Source organism: Cibotium barometz, chromosome 22, assembly GCF_041138505.1.
Source record: "Cibotium barometz isolate CiBa-2024 chromosome 22, ASM4113850v1, whole genome shotgun sequence".
Taxonomy (NCBI): domain Eukaryota; kingdom Viridiplantae; phylum Streptophyta; class Polypodiopsida; order Cyatheales; family Cibotiaceae; genus Cibotium; species Cibotium barometz.
Window position 1 is genome coordinate 49,140,570 of NC_141067.1, and position 17,127 is coordinate 49,157,696.

Consider the following 17,127-nt stretch of genomic DNA (forward strand, 5'->3'; position numbering starts at 1 on the left):
CCTCAACCTTGCCTGCTTTCCAAACTGACAGGCTTCACAAACATGCATGTGTCCATCATATTTGAACCTAGGCAATCCATTGACAATGCCTCTTGTTTGCATGTTCTTTAATCTCTGTATATTGACATGTCCAATCCTCTTATGTCACATATCAATGTCATGTACCACATTTTTACTTTTGGAGAACATGGCTGATTTCAGCTCAGGAATTCCAGCATCCAGCTTAAACAATTTGCCTTCTTTCTTGCCTTTAGCAATAACTCTACATCCATGTTTGAAATCTTCAACGAAGCATCCATGCTCATTGAAACAAACCTGAAATCCCTGTTCCACCATTTGACCAACTGAGGCCAAGCTCTTTGTGATAGAAGGCACGTATAACACATCACACATAGACTTTGTTTGACCATTGTGCATGACCAATGGTACACTTCCAACATGTGTAATGACATGCTGGGTATCATCACCTGTTTCCACATAGCCTTTTACATCCATAGGCTTCATATGCTCAAACCATTCACCATGACATGTCATATGGTTTGATGCTCCTGAGTCCATATACCATGTGTCATCATTCTCAACATTTGTCGTCACTGAACCCACAACATGCTTCATGGCAAACAAATGATTTGCAGTGCCATCATTGCTGCTTGATGCATAGTTTCCACCATGTTGTGCATAACTTCCACCATAATGACCACCACATTGTGCTCTACCCCCTCTCAAATCATTCTGTTTGCGGAAACAATCTCTCGCCATATGTCCAAATTTGCCACAATAATGGCATTCGGCATCTTGCATAGAATTTTGTTGGCCTTGCCAACGTCCTCGACCACGGGGGTTACCTCTGCCTCTCTGAGGTGCATATCCACGATCACCTCGAGCACCATATGAAGGCTGAAAATTCTGTTGTGGAGGCCTATCCTGCCATCCACGACCATTACCACCACGTCCTCGTGATGCGAATCTCCCCCTGCCTCTAAAACCTCTCTGCGAGCAGAAAGCCTGATTTCTGCCATCATCATGACTAGTAGATGCATCCAGAAATGAATCACTGAGTTTGATTTCCTCAACCAACAAGAGTGAAACCAACTCATCGAAGTCGGGTAAACCTATACTCCTCACTGAGATAGACGTATCAAATGATTTATATTCCTTGCCAAGACCACGCAAGGTAATATCCACCAAATCATCATCAGGCATGGGGGCATTTATTGTGGCCAATGCATCTGCAAACTTTTTGATATCTTGCACATAATCATGTATGCTCCTTTTATTCCTTTTCACATTATGTATCTGCTGTCGCAACTGAGACTTGCGAGCACTCGTATCTATATCAAACATCTTTACCAAAGTATCCCATGCATCTTTGGGATTCTCAGCATCTTGTATGTGTATGAGCATAGCATCAGAAATACATATAGACAAATAATGCAGCACTTTGAATGCTCTCTCTGACCATTTCTTATGAGCAATAAGCTGCTGCTGTGTAGGTTGTCGAGGTAGCTTTGGCTCTGGCTCAGTACCTGTAATGAGATTCCAAAATCCTTTTCCTTTCAAGAAACTCTTTATCCTGTACTTCCATGCCTTGAAGTTCTTCCTATCCAGCTTCTCACCAACAATCTGAACTGGATTATCCGACATGTTTGCTCAATGCATACACCTTCCGCACACTTCAAATCTGTAAATGAGCCTTCCTCAGCTCAACCACACTCCAATGAATGTTCCAGATACTCCAATGTAGCCAACAATCTCCAAATTTGATGTAGAAAATCAACCTGTATGCATCCAAGTTGAACTGTCTCACGCAGTCCGGGATACCCTGACTTGACACGCCTTCCAAGGCTCCAAATCACAATGTAATGGTGCAATCAAGTATGGGCAACTTGCATTGACACCCAAACAACCTCAATGTAGAGTATCAACACCATCTGACATGTGTACATATCAATTTTTTAAAACCCCTTTCTCTGTTTTGGGAAAAACCAGAAAAACTAGAAAAACCAGTAGTAATTTGGCTCTAATTTCTTTAATATTTGTCCAAATTGAGCAACCAGGCATTCATTAGCTTAGCAATAGTGTCCATCAACTCCATGCAAGAGGAATTTGTCCAATTGTATAAGACCAAGGATTAATTGCTCAATTAAAATGACCCTGTTTCTCTACAACCAGTGGACAGCCTCTTTTAATCAGCTCATTCCCAGCTCAATTAGGCATAATTGACCAAACCAATCACATAGCCCTCTTCTCCAAAGTATAAAGCAACCAATTGCTAAAGAAATTGTGAAAGGAACCAAGCAACCAATGAGTAATGGATCTCCTCGTAGCCAAAATGAACAAAATCTGCTCTGTTTCTCTGTAAATTCAGCGCCGCCTGCTGTAGAGAGCTTTGGGAAGAGTTGTAATGCTATTTGAAGATGTAATCAAGTCCCTAACACTCCTAGGTAAGTGTGTGATCCACCAATGGTTGAATTTTAGCCAAAAAAATCACTCCAAATGCATCAATTTTGGGCTTCCTTTTCTCTGTTTTGTGAGAGCTCAAAAACCAAATATTTTCATACATCCAAATGCTTCCAAAATGCTCCAAAATCACAATAGGGCTTGCATAGAAGTTGCCAATACATCTCTCATTGTCAGATACATGTTTGCTTTGCTAGATTTACATGTATTTCCACCATACATCAATGTTGCCAAGCTTTAATGGAAAGCTTCCAAAAACCAAAATTTTTCTTTGCTTTGATTTGTTTTGTTTTTGCCTGTATCACCTGCAATCCGCTCAAGGATGTTTAGAAGACCTTACCCGGTAGGCCAAGCTCTCAGATCTGATAGTATTTGGTGTGCTCCAAGCTTCACAGCTCCAATGGCAAGCTTCACAGCTTCTTCTCCCTCTTCACTCACTCACTCATAAACCCTAATAAACAGCACAAGGCTCTGATACCATGTTGAAAGAACGGTAGAGGGGGAGGAGACACACACACAGGAGCAAACCCTAATGTATATTGCAAACCCTTACCATAGAGGGAAGCCATGTCCACTCTCACACAAAGCATAATGCACTAATCCATAATCCACACAACCCACAATGAGTTGTGTCCACACTCTCCTAACCCTAGCTAATGTCCACACACTATGACCAGTTGGACACGCGGTCATTTATGTCACACATGTTCCTACCTAATCTACCAGCACATAGCAAAGCTGGCTCACACTGACATCGAGCTTGAATCTCAACAGCTCAACAACTACAACACACCTCCCTAGCCAAGGAAGAAGAGCTACAAGGCCGACTCCATACACTATCCTTAACTCTGAAGGAAGAAGAACATAGAGTGAGCCAACAACAACAAGAAAGAGAACAGAACAACAAAGCAAATGCCGAGAAGATTAGAGCACTCAATGAGACAATCAACACCAATCAGTTTGATATGCAAAAAATGATGGCTACACACCAAGAAGCTATGGTGCAAGTCACACACCAGCTATAAGAAAGTCAAAATTTGGCTACCTAAAGACTTCAAAGGATTACAAAGGCTCAAGGAAGGGAAGCTACCATGAGACAAGCACAAGAAGAAGCGACAGGCACTTTGAAGAGCTAGATGTTGCCAAGATGGTGAGAGAAACAGCTATTTCAAACCTTCTCACCACCAAGGACTCGTGCATCCAAGAGTTGGAATGCCAGCTAGCCATCCAAGAATGTAGCCAAGAGCGAGCCTTGGAGATAGGTTAGTTTGCCAGTAACTCCTCAGGTCCCTTCTCAAACTCTGATTCTCTTTTTATCTACACTAACCCTCTCTTTACTTCAATAACCTGTCTGATGACCTAAGCCTAGGAGAACTAACACTTATTAATTAAAACACAGAACATGATGATGATCCTACCCTCATCATGGGAGTTTTTCAAGGGGACTTAGTACTATAACTAATCCTAAAGATATTTACTTTTATCCCTTGCACCCCATTGTGCTCAACCTTTGTAGTTGGTGACGGGTGCTACAAAACTCCGAAATCCTGGACAATAATGTCAATAAATTAGACCTGTTTGTTCCAGATGATATTCTTGACACATCGGCCAACTACGAGGTTGTAGCCCAAAGTTATCAATGGATCATAAGCCATGGGTGGCTAGAGGTATATAATACTCATTAGCACTTAAATCTATGTGAGTCCTCTTTATATCATCCTTCTGGTATTCCAAAACTATATCATAATATCTACAAACATCTAAAAGCCATATTAACCAACGTCCTTTATACTTTTGATAAAACACATATTGAGTATCCCAACATAAATCTAGAGGATATAACTGAGCTACAAGACTTTATGAAGCTTCACAAACCCAACCACCCACCCCCAAATTCAGGACATGGTCAAGAAGAAACATCAAGTTTATCACTTAATCCTACTTACCCCGTATATTCTAATGTTGCCAATCAATTACTTAATCCATATCCAAATGCTTTGCCTACTGACAAATCTCAAGTGGACTGTATTTTTTCTACTCTTCCTTCTCAACCCTTAGAATTTCCCACTAGCACTCTCACCCTCGAGGAGTTACCGCGGCGGCAGCTTAAGCGTCTCCACCACAGCCAACTCAAGGGGTAGGTCACACTCCCCCACAAGATGTAATTGAACCGTTTACTAATGAATCTATTCTCAACAAGTCCTTGTGTGCTGCAGAGTACGAAGGATTCAGAAGAGCCAAGAATCTGCTACTCAAACCAAAGCTCATGTTCAAGGTATTAATGTAAATAACACCATGTAAACCTACTCGGTGGATCCTACCCTAAGCATACTCAGATGTCACACCAACAAAGCAACCCTATGTACTATATCCTCTCTAAGCACCTAGACCAGAATTAGAAGAGCTACTATGTTTGGCTAGAGATGGCACTTTATGATCCAACGTGGCGCAGAACACCAAGATGGCAAATCCACATTTGGCAGATCTATTGGAAATAAGGATTGTGATATTCCAATCCAATCCACACAAGAGGGGGTTATACAACAATTATCATAGATGATTCTAACCCCAAGCTAGAGGATTTTATAATACAACGCTAGATTAGAGAAAAGATTATCTTACAATCCAAGAGTATAGCCATCAATATATGTGTGCACCACCAGCACAAAGAGTAGATCCCTTGTACATGCCATTAAAGAGAAGGTGGACACCATTGGAGTTTCAAGAGGCAAAGCAAAGGGATTCACATGTCTGCTATAACTTCCCCATCATCATGCCAATAGCATTTATAGATATAGGAGAGAAAAGAAAGTAGATGCTGAATTGGATACAGGCATGGCGCCATATCTCGGACCCGATAATTATGGCTAGTGTTCGATTCCTAAAATTGCTCGTGGTCTTGAGAGATCAACCCAAAGAAAGATATGATGGATATGGTGCTGATCAGCTGCAGTTCGACATGAATCAAGGACCAAGTGACAGAGGCATGATGTTATATTATCATCGCATGTCTACCAGCATATATGCATGTCACATTCGAGGACATGGTCGACACTAGGTTCTGGATATCACATGCTGCATTCATGAGAGCCCTGAAAAAGCTTTGGTTATGCCAGAACTTCTATCATCACGAGTTTCGCGACCAGTCCTTTCGACCTCGATAATAGGTTTTGAGGACAGAACCTATATAAAGTAGGGGGAGATGTTAATCCCATTTTGGATTAACAAATATGCTCCTCCATTTGAAGACATTAATAAGTGTCATGCAAAGGCACTATAAAAGTTATACATTATGAGATATTGGCCATCCAAGTCCTTAGTTAAGTAGGTTTTGGGTGCCGAAGTATGAATAAGGACCAATTGTATATAAGGCATTTTCTCATAATGAATGGACACAATTTCTGTTTGTGCTATTGAGAGCTCTTGCTTTTGTCTTGAGAGAGAGATTGAGAGAGAGAACTCTAGCACTTGTGCCTTCTCTATACTTGTTGGATATGCTCCATCACATGCACACATTAACATCCTCTTGGTAGAGTTCAAATCTCAAAGGTTATTGAGACATTAGTCTTGACCCTTTTACTCTTGTTAAAGCTCATAGATGTACAACAAGCCTTACGTTGGAGATATTCTTAGCTACATGCCTACATTGGAGATATTCTTGGCTCCTAATCAAGCAAGCAGTGGAGATAATCATGGAGATAATTATGAAAAAGGTTAGTAGCTACCATCTCATTAGAGCCAAGCTAATGCGTGTATCTTTGCCTATTTAAAGAGGCATCAAACCAATGCAATGTGTGGTCTCTATTTTCAATCATCTGTAGTATTACTATGTTTTCATTTAATGCTAATTGTTATTATCATCCTCCTTAATCAAGATTTGGTATCAGAGCCAGGTTCGATTAGAGCAACCTGTGCATTCCTTCATTAGAATTCTATCAACTCTGAGCGCTTGCCATCGCTGCCATATCCATGCTTCACTCTATGCCATGGGCCGAAGACCTGCTAGATGATACCGACAGAGCAAGAACAATGCTGCCGACACCTAAGCTGAGCCACACGGCCAACTTTGCTCGTTGCTGGTAGCGCTACCCGAGCCATGTGGCCAATTTTCTTAAGCCTTTAATTAAGGCTTTGAAGTAAATAATTTTCATAAGGTTTATAAGCCTTAGTAATAATAAGGCCTATTAAAAATCAAACTCATCTGCTCATCACGATCATGCCTTGGTGAATTGATCTCCTTCAGCTCTGCTCAACTCAACCGGATGTGCGACAACAAAATACAAGGTGGTTTTCTTTGAAGGTCAAGTATTTGAACACTCTTTTACAATGTTCTTTGAATTATTGATGATATGACTAGATCATGTGAAGAAATCATACAAATTTCATCTGACTCTAAAGCTTTGGTAAATTAGCCAACTAAACAAATTCTTAAGCTGAGGAAAAGAGTGATTAAAAAAATTAAAATCAAGGCTCGATAGAAAACTATGGTATTTAAATTATGACAAATATATTGGTTTAGGTGATTTTCTTGCCACAAACATGCATTTGTATGGAATTGTAATGGATAACTAATCTCTTTCTACCTCAGCATTAGACACTGCTCGAAGAGAGTCTCTCAAGTAAGACCTTGTCATCATGTCTAAAATGTCACACAGTTAGAAAGATTTACTGGGGAAAATTTTCATACTTGGAAGACTAGGCACAGGTTTATCCTTCAAAAGAAAGATTTGTGGAAAGTAATTACTATATCTAAAAATGATAGACTCACCATAAGGGAAGGAAAAGCACAATGGGAACTCTGTGACACTAAGGCACTTGCTGTTTTAGCACTTGGGCTTGGGGATCAATATTTACATCATATTTCAAACAGAGTCAGCTAAAATAGCATGGCAAACTCTTAATAGACTTTTTGGTACTCGTGGAAAGAATGCAAAGATAAATTTGAAGCTACAAATCTTTAGGGTCACTATGAAGACCGGAGACTCCTTTCCCAATCGTCTTAATAAGATGAAAAGTCTCCTTACACAATTAGAAGATATCAAGGCAATAGCTTTATTGCTAAACAGTATGGCTAAAGAATATTATATTATTGTAACTACACTTTTGAATGTTCCGGATCTCAAAATTCAAGATGTGGAGTCCTCTCTTATGGAAGAATATAAAAAGAAACAACTACGACAAGAAGCCTCTGAAGAGAAGTTGATGGATTAAGCATATGTCACTTAAAAGAAGAATATCAAACCTCCTCAATGCCCTCATTGCCAGGTAGGATTGGCCATCTTGCAAAGAATTGTTATCACAAGGATAAACCAAAGCTTCAATGCACAACATGTGGAAAGCTTCAATGCACAACATGTGGAAAGCTAGGACATCTTGCACAAAAATGCTACAACAAAGGTGCAGCAAACATTGCTAGCACGTCTACACTTGAAGAAAACATTGCACTATGCAACCATGTAAATGCCAGGCTTATGATAATGAAGAGGCATCATGGGCTTTTTAAAAGCCATGTACTACTCTCCATTTCCCATATGTAAAATCACCTCTAACCACCGATGATGTAGGTTATGTGATATGTCTATTCCCACATTGTCTCTCACTTGGCCATATAGCCCTCAAAGGGGAGATTGATGGGAGTGTTGGGTCTGTATGCCCAACTCATGATAGTGCACATGAGGCACGATGTTTCATGGAGTGATAATGGGGCTTTGGAGGGATGCACTATGATTAGAAAATACCTAGGACTCATGCATTTTTATGTACAGCTATGCTCATAGGAGCTATGCTATTGCATTATGTTTTCATGTTCCATGTATGGATCAAGGGGGATGTTGGATATGCTCCATCACATGCACACATGAACATCCTCTTGGTAGAGTTCAAATCTCAAAGGTTATTGAGGCATTAGTCTTGGCCCTTTTACTCTTGTTAAAGCTCATAAATGTACAACAAAAGACACGCCTTACATTGGAGATATTCTTGGCTACACGCCTACATTCAAGATATTCTTGGCTCCTAATCAAGCAAGCAGTGGAGATAATTATGAAAAAGGTTAGTACCTACTCATCATTAGAGCCAAGCCAATGCGTGTATCTCTGCCTATTTAAAGAGGCATCAAATCAATGCAATGTGTGGTCTCTATTTTCAATCATCTGTAGTATTACTATGTTTTCATTTAATGCTAATTGTTATTATCATCTGTAGTATTACTATTTTCAATCATCTGTAGTATTACTATGTTTTCATTTAATGCTAATTGTTATTATCATCCTCCTTAATCAATACTTGTATGTTGCATGCTTTTATCGAGGAGTGAGAGAGATTGCCTAGTCTAGTGGTATGAGCAACTCTACGGTGAAAGCGGGGAGGTGGAGCTTGGAGAATTCGAGCTTCTCAAGTGAGCTTGGAGACCTCAAGGGACACAAGTTCAAAGCATTGATAAGCGCCCTACGATAGTTGTGTTTTGTTGCTCTTCCCTAAGGTGATGGCATTGAGTTCCCTCTTGGAGGTGTGGTAGCCCAAAACATAGACATGTTTTGTGTACCGTTAAATCTCACTTTTTTTGTTGTGAAAAAATGGTGAGATAATGGCGGTGTTTTCTTGATTTATTCACTTAGTCTTACCTTAGTAAACATCTATACGTACTTTTTAATTCTCTTTGAAAGATCTATGGTAGGTGGAAAAAACGAGGTTCTGGTCTTCATGGTTACTTTTCTTCTTTTTTTAATTTACAAAGATGACTATTGATCCATACAATGAAATGCAAAACTATGTTACATAGTATTTTGGTCGAATATAGAAACTATATATGGTAAGAATTCTCATTGAGATCACTTCAATTTCAAATTTCATCTAAAACATGCAAGGAAATTCAAGTAAAAGAACACACGATAGGATAATAACCTTGATAGGATAAAGAAAATGCAAACATTATAGTAATGGTCTCAAGAACATTTTCTTGCAAGATATACTGCACGTCACAAAATTTTCCATGTTGGTTTCTGCAGCTCACACACCTTTCTACAGTCCTACATGTTCTTATAGAAGTGTTTACTTATTGTCAATGTTTCAAGGTCAAATTAATTGTGGACAAAATATTTCCTATGATAATGATATTACATCCTTCTTTTAAGATTTGTGTCAATATTATATACAATTTTAAGCAACCCCTTAATTCTTTATGTTCAAGATTTTGATTCTTGATGAATGCATGACATCATGAGTATTACAAATTACATTTTGATCAACTTAATCATATGAGTTTAAAATCACAACTCATAATATCACTATTCTAAAGAGATACAATTTTTTCATACACATCACATCATTTTGTACTCTAGTTCTTATAGCTCATGTGCCTTTGCACTATGCTACATATTTGTATTGAAGTGTTTTTGTCAAGGTTAGTGTTGCAAGACCAAAGAAATGATAATATACTACCTATTCTTTCTTTCTTTTTCAAGTGGGCTTTGGCTCAAGATCGTCCCATAGTTACCAAATTTCACTGCCCATAGAGAGCCGCCTGTAGGGTCTTATTTATCCACCCGTAGGTCCGGCAAGGAAGCAGAAGGGGGTTTTTGGACCTATTGGTCCTAGGCAAACACCTTCACCAGTTGAGCTATCACCTCATCGGCAATATACTACATATTCTTATACAAGTGTTTTGCTTATAATGACCAAAGTTTTAATGAATGCATGACTTCATGAGAATAGCTCATCACATTGAAGCTTCCAATCACATTTCAAATTATATCAAGCTATTAAAAATCAAACTCATCTGCTCATCATGTGGAAAGCTAGGGCATCTTGCAGAAAAATGCTACAACAAAGGTGCAGCAAACATTGCTAGCACGTCTACACTTGAAGAAAACATTGCACTATGCAACCATGTAAATGCGAGGCTTATGATGATGAAGAGGCATCATGGGCTTTTTAAAAGCCATGTACTACTCTCCATTTCCCATATGTAAAATCACCTCTAACCAACGATGATGTAGGTTATGTGATATGTCTATTCCCACATTGTCTCTCACTTGGCCACATAGCCCTCAAAGGGGAAATTGATGGAAGTGTTGGGTTTGTATGCCCAACTCATGATAGTGCACATGAGGCACTATGTTTCATGGAGTGATGATGGGGCTTTTGAGGGATGCACTATGATTAGAAAATACCTAGGACTCATGCATTTTTATGTAGAGCTATGCTCATAGGAGCTATGCTATTGCATTATGTTTTCATGTTCCATGTATGGATCAAGGAGGATGTTGGATATGCTCCATCATATGCACACATGAACATCCTCTTGGTAGAGTTCAAATCTCAAAGGTAATTGAGGCATTAGTCTTGGCCATTTTACTCTTGTTAAAGCACATAGATGTACAACAAAAGACACACCTTACATTGGAGATATTCTTGGCTACACGCCTACATTCGAGATATTCTTGGCTCCTAATCAAGCAAGTAGTGGAGATAATCATGGAGATAATTATGAAAAAGGTTAGTACCTAATCATCATTAGAGCCAAGCTAATGCTTGTATCTATGCCTATTTAAAGAGGCATTAAATCAATGCAATGTGTGGTCTCTATTTTCAATCATCTGTAGTATTACTATGTTTTTATTTAATGCTAATTGTTATTATCATCTGTAGTATTACAATTTTCAATCATCTGTAGTATTACTATGTTTTCATTTAATGCTAATTGTCATTATCATTCTCCTTCATCAAGACTTGTATGTTGCATGCTTGTATCGAGGAGTGAGACATAGTGATTGCCTTGTGTCGTGGTATGAGCAACTCTGCGGTGAAAGCGGGGAGGTGGAGCTTGGAGAATTCAAGCTTCTCAAGTGAGCTTGGAGACCTCAAGGGACACAGGTTCGAAGCATTGATAAGCACCCTATGATAGTTGTGTTTTATTGCTCTTTCCTAAGGTGAATGCATTGAGTTCCCTCTCGGAGGTGTGGTAGCCCATATCATAGACATGTTTTGTGTACCGTGAAATCTCACTTTTTTTGTTGTGAAAAAATTGTGAGATAATGGCAGTGTTTTCTCGATTTATTCACTTAGTCTTACCTTAGTAAACATCTATACGTACTTTTTAATTCTCTTTGAAAGATCTATGGTAGGTGGAAAAAACGAGGTTCTGGTCTTCATGGTTACTTTTCTTCTTTTTTTAATTTACAAAGATGATTATTGATCCATACAATGAAATGCAAAACTATGTTACATAGTATTTTGGTCGAATATAGAAACTATATATGGTAAGAATTCTCATTGAGATCACTTCAATTTCAAATTTCATCTAAAACATGCAAGGAAATTCAAGTAAAAGAACACACGATAGGATAATAACCTTGATAGGATAAAGAAAATGCAAACATTATAGTAATGGTCTCAAGAACATTTTCTTGCAAGATATATATACTACATGTCACAAAATTTTCCATGTCGGTTTTTGCAGCTCACACACCTTTCTACTGTCCTACATGTTCTTATAGAAGTGTTTACTTATTGTCAATGTTTCAAGGTCAAATTAATTGTGGACAAAAGTTTTCCTATGATAATGATAATACATCCTTCTTTTAAGATTTGTGTCAATATTATATACGATTTTAAGCAACCCCTTAATTCTATATGTTTAAGATTTTGATTCTTGATGAATGCATGACATCATGAGTATTACAAATTACATTTTGATCAACTTAATCATATGAGTTTAAAATCACAACTCATAATATCACCATTCTGAAGAGATATAATTTTTCCATACACATCACATCATTTTGTACTCTAGTTCTTATAGCTCATGTGCCTTTGAAGTATGCTACATATTTGTATTGAAGTGTTTTTGTCAAGGTTAGTGTTGCAAGACACCAAAGAAATGATAATATACTACCTATTCTTTCTTTCTTTTTCAAGTGGGCTTTGGCTCGAGATCGTCCCATAGTTACCAAATTTCACTGCCCATAGACAGTCGCGCGCCCGTAGGCCCTTATTTATCCACCCGTAGGTCTGCCGAGGAAGCAGAAGGGGGGGTTTTGAACCCAGGACCTCTTGGTCCTAGGCAAACACCTTCACCAGTTGAGCTATCACCTCATCGGCAATATACTACATATTCTTATACAAGTGTTTTTGCTTATAATGACCAAAGTTTTAATGAATGCATGACTTCATGAGAATAGCTCATTACATTGAAGCTTACAATCACATTTCAAATTATATCAAGCTATCAAAACAAAGCACTTCCCTTTTTAATTGAGAAAACTGAATATGTAGCTCTCCACTCCTTATACTTCTGAAAATCAAGACGCAAATTAAGGCCCAAATTATATTTTGAGTGAGATTACTGATGAATAAAATCTTGATAAACTCCACGAGTTCACGAACCTTGAGCGAGGACACGTGATGTGCAAATTTATGGCTATGCAGACATTTTCATAGTAGTCACTGGAAAATATCATTTTTAACAAGAGATAGCACCTTTCCTTGGGGCTTATTAAGGGAGAAAGGCTACTCTCCAAAGCTAATTTCATCTAATCTTGAGATTCCAAATATTGGTTTCACTCTTGAGAACGCAGTAAAGCTTTAATTCACTATACAATGGAGAACTTAGACGAAGGCCCCTACCTGGAGCTGGCGAACTCGAAGAGCGTTCCAGTGGCGGAGTACATTGCGACGTCCACCTCCGCATCGAAGAGGACGGAGAGCTCGTAATCTTCCTTTCGTAGTCTGTTGCGGCGCTTGGAGAAGGTGAGCCGGCGGTTGATGGGCTTCTCGATTCGACTGATGGAGTTGGTGGCGCGGCCCTGGGTGGCGGACAGCGGCCCCGATGATGGTCGCTTTTCCGCAGGCGCAGGATCATCAACCAACAGATGAAGGGGAGGAGCCATGGCGGCGGCTGCAGCTGATCGGGAAATAGTGGTGCGGGACGACGTCATTTTGGCTTGGCCGATCTTGCAAGTGCGAGGGTGTGAGCGCGGCAGGCTGCAGGTAGTGTTAAAAAAAGAGCAGGTCGTGTGTTTTATTTCTATGAGAATCGCAAGATTTCCTGTTTTGAGGAGGCGGAGGACGGGTCACGGAAAATACAAGAAGGGAAGGAACTCCTAGCTCCGTCACGAAGGTGATCATTAATGGCGAGGCTGGCACGTGTGGCCCAGCACCACCCTCTTAATAACCTTACGGTTTCCACTCTCTTAATAATACCTTACGGTTCCCGACGTGCTTCACGTACCTGCCGGTGCGGAGTACACTGCGCTCTGGATTGTTGTACAGCGCCTCTCATACACGAACCAACTACCGGCGAAATTTAGGAGGATTTTACGGGCAACTTTCCCGCGGGAGTTTAGAAAACTTTGGATGCCTTTGCAACTTGCAGTCGCTAGTGCACTTTTTTTTTCAAAAAAAAGGGCTGTTGAATTATGAAAAGAGAGGGGCAATTACAGGGGCCACGTGTCCTTGAAGACGCGTGGACATGCAAGATACGAAAAAGGAAAATACAGTGGGATCCGAGGACGGCCAGCCACTTGGCGCACACCAGGCACGTGGCGGCATGTGCGCCGCGTGGGAGGGGCGCTGGGGATTGGCTGGTTTTCGTCCTTGTGCATGCTCGGCAAACGGCCTTGCATGTTGGCTTCCTCCGTCATCTCGCGCAGTTGAGCCTTCCTTCCTTCTCTGCTTACCGCCGGCACCTTCTCTCGCTCAGTCCGCCTGATGGTGCTTGAATGGGATCAGCATTTACTGAGTGGCCCTTCCTCCTTTGTCACTTCCGGCTCGGTCTGATCTGGCTCGGTCGTCGCCTCTCCAATCTGTGAGAGGGAGGCGTTGATCCTTGTTCCGCTTTGCAGGAACCCCTGCAAGCCCGCCTTCTGAGCTACGACTTATCTTTCTTACTCTTGAATCTGGGTGGTGGGCTCTCCTGAGGGCCGGAGGCGACAAACCCCTGGGAGTCTAGTATATTCCAATCCCTTTGTGCCCGACTGGAATCGATTCTTTGAAGGGAATCCTTGGGACACTGGCTTTGCCTCTTGAATCACTGTAAGCCTTCCTCTCTTGATTCTGTATATTGTGTTTCGTTCTGACCCTTTCCTTTTTTGCAGGTACAGAGGGGGTGCTGAGGCCGGCTCCGGTCCCTTGATGCATTGGGGTTCTGTTTTCGAAGACTCTGGCACATCAGTTTCATGAGAATGTGCTCATGCCTGCTTTGCCGATGTGAGATTGTCTCTCCATGATTCCTGGTAGACAGTACGCCGGTGGCTCCTGAATGTCGACAGGTCACTTTGCCTTAGCTGCCTTTGACTTCTCTTGGTTGATTTCTGACTGCATGTCTGGTGTTGCTCTCTTCTCCTGTGAGGGGAGGGTTAGGGTATTTTACTGCATCCTTCTGATAGCTTCTATTAATGATCTGTCTTTTGAGAGGGTTAAAAGGATCTTGTCTCTGGTTTTTTCAAGTTGATTAATTGTGTAATCTGATTTCCTCTTTTGTAGTTTAATCATCAGCCTATTCTCAAGCTTGAAAAGGGCTTGTGTTTGGTTGTTCCAGAATCTAATGCATGTTGTGATTAAGCATTCTGCTAGGGGAGGACCCTTAATTTCAGTATTATCAAAAGTGACAGCTAGTCTCTGCAGCCATGCATGCCAAATGTACTCGCACCTTATTGCATTCCAAAGAGTAGAAGAGCATCCTATATTTTCCCCAAGAATTGTGTTCTTCCAGGTTATTTCTTTCCCCCAGCTTAGGATAACTGACTGTAGCTCTTTGTAGGATTCTGAGATATGCTTGCAGTGAATGAAAATGTGTAGATCATCCTCGGGGAGGCCACATCTGGCACATTGGTCAGTGGCAATGTTGAGTTTGGCTGCCTTACACTGGGTCCAGATGGCTCTGTAGGCAATAAGCCATGCAAGACAAGATTTCTTAGGTTCTATGTGCTGACTCCACAACTCCTTGAGGCAGCTGTACCATCTTTTCCTGTCCCAGGCTATATTCCATCTGCGGTTCAGAATAACCTGGATGGGGGGGGACTTTTCAAGAGAGGGAATGGGAAGGATGGGCTTATTTTTAATCCAGCGAAGGGCCAGGAAGTTGAACTTGGGGGGACTGTTGAATCTCCAGATTTCCTGGGTGTTCCATTGGAATGTTCTGCTTTGTACTAGATCTAGTTCTGGGGTTCTGCAGTCAAATTTTCCTACCAGCTCTGCTCTTGTGAGCCAAGTACCGGTGAGGGGGTTAAATATATCTGCCCAAGTAGCAAGTCCTTTCCTGTGCAGATTGAGGGCAATTTTTTCTTCTTCTGGTTCTAGAAGAGGCTGAGGGAGAAAGGGCCACCAGCAGGAGTCGGCAGCTATTAACCCTTCTGATTTCCTGTCATTGAGATTGATGGAAAGGGCTCCTTTAGCTCTTAACCAGGCTTTCCAGATTGAGGTAACAAGATGACTCCCTTTGGGGGTAATGGGATGTTTTGATGCTACTATGGTGATCATGGGTAGATTTACCCATTTATTGTGACCAGTAATAGAAAATCTGGGGAGGTCTTTGACCAGAAGCTGAGCCCAGTCTTCAGATGGGTTTTCCAAAGCTCTGATTATCCATTTAGCTGCCAATCTGTCTGCTAGCAGCCGGATGTCCAGAATCCCCAGACCTCCCTTGATTTTGGGGACCGTGCATATCTCCCACTTAACTTTAGGTCTGCTTTTGATCCAAGGGTCCCCTCCCCACAGGAAGTTTCGGCATAGCTTAGTGAATTCGTTGAGATCAGAATCAGGAGGCCTCCAGCAGCTGAGGAAGTAGATTGTGGCAGGGATGATGAAGTGGTTGATGACCATAATTCTACCTACTAGAGAAAGTTGCTTCCTTTTCCATCTGAGAAGCTTACTTTCTATTTTTTCCATTACCCATTTCCATCTTTGCTTCATTGACACCCTGAATCCCATGGGAATTCCAAGAAGCCTGAAGATTTCCCCATCTTGGATGCTATGGCAGCCTGTTTCCATGAGCCACGTGGGGGGGGTACAATGAGGGTTTTGATACCTGTTTTACTGTGGTTGACTTTGGATCCTGAAGCCTCACAGTAGGTTTGAAGACAGCTCCACAGTACCTTTATATTCTCCTCTTCATTTGCTATGAGGCTGTTGGTGTCATCCGCGAACATCTGTGTGCACATTTGCTCCCCGTTTGGAAGTTTGATGCCCACTAGTTCCCCTTTGTTTATCTTGTCCTTTATCAGCCAATTGAGCCCATCTGCAGCTATAGCATAGAGTAGGGGAGCTAGAGGGCACCCTTGTCTGATGCTTTTTTCAAGAGGGAAGGGGTCTGACAGCTCTCCGTTGAGGATAACTTTGGCTTTGGCATTCCCAAACAGCGTCTGGACCATGTGGGTGAACTGAGGTCCCAGCCCCATATCTCTTAGGGATTGGAGGATGTAATCCCACTGGATTCTGTCGTATGCTTTCTCAAAGTCTATCTTGATAAAGAGGAAATCCTGGCTGGTTTTCTCTGCATATTCGAATCCTTCCCATAGGGCGATTATAGAGTCCAGGATGTACCTCCCTTTGATGAATCCTTTTTGTTCCCTTGAGATCCATTGGTTCATGTGCTTGCTCATTCTAGTGGCTAGAACTTTTGCTAAAATTTTGTATACACTATTTAGCATAGTGAGAGGTCTCCAGTTT

General features: G+C 41.0%; 1 protein-coding gene across 1 annotated transcript in view; it reads right to left on the minus strand.

The window, feature by feature from the left end:
* Positions 1–13,565, minus strand: part of LOC147626681 (MADS-box transcription factor 23-like) — a 62,666-nt gene extending 49,101 nt beyond the window's left edge. Inside the window, exon 1 of the mRNA XM_086816853.1 lies at positions 13,087–13,565. Coding sequence (XP_086672979.1) covers positions 13,087–13,397 — 311 coding nt within the window. The 5' untranslated portion in view covers positions 13,398–13,565. The remainder of the gene's footprint in view (positions 1–13,086) is intronic.
* Between the last annotated feature and the right edge of the window lie 3,562 nt (positions 13,566–17,127).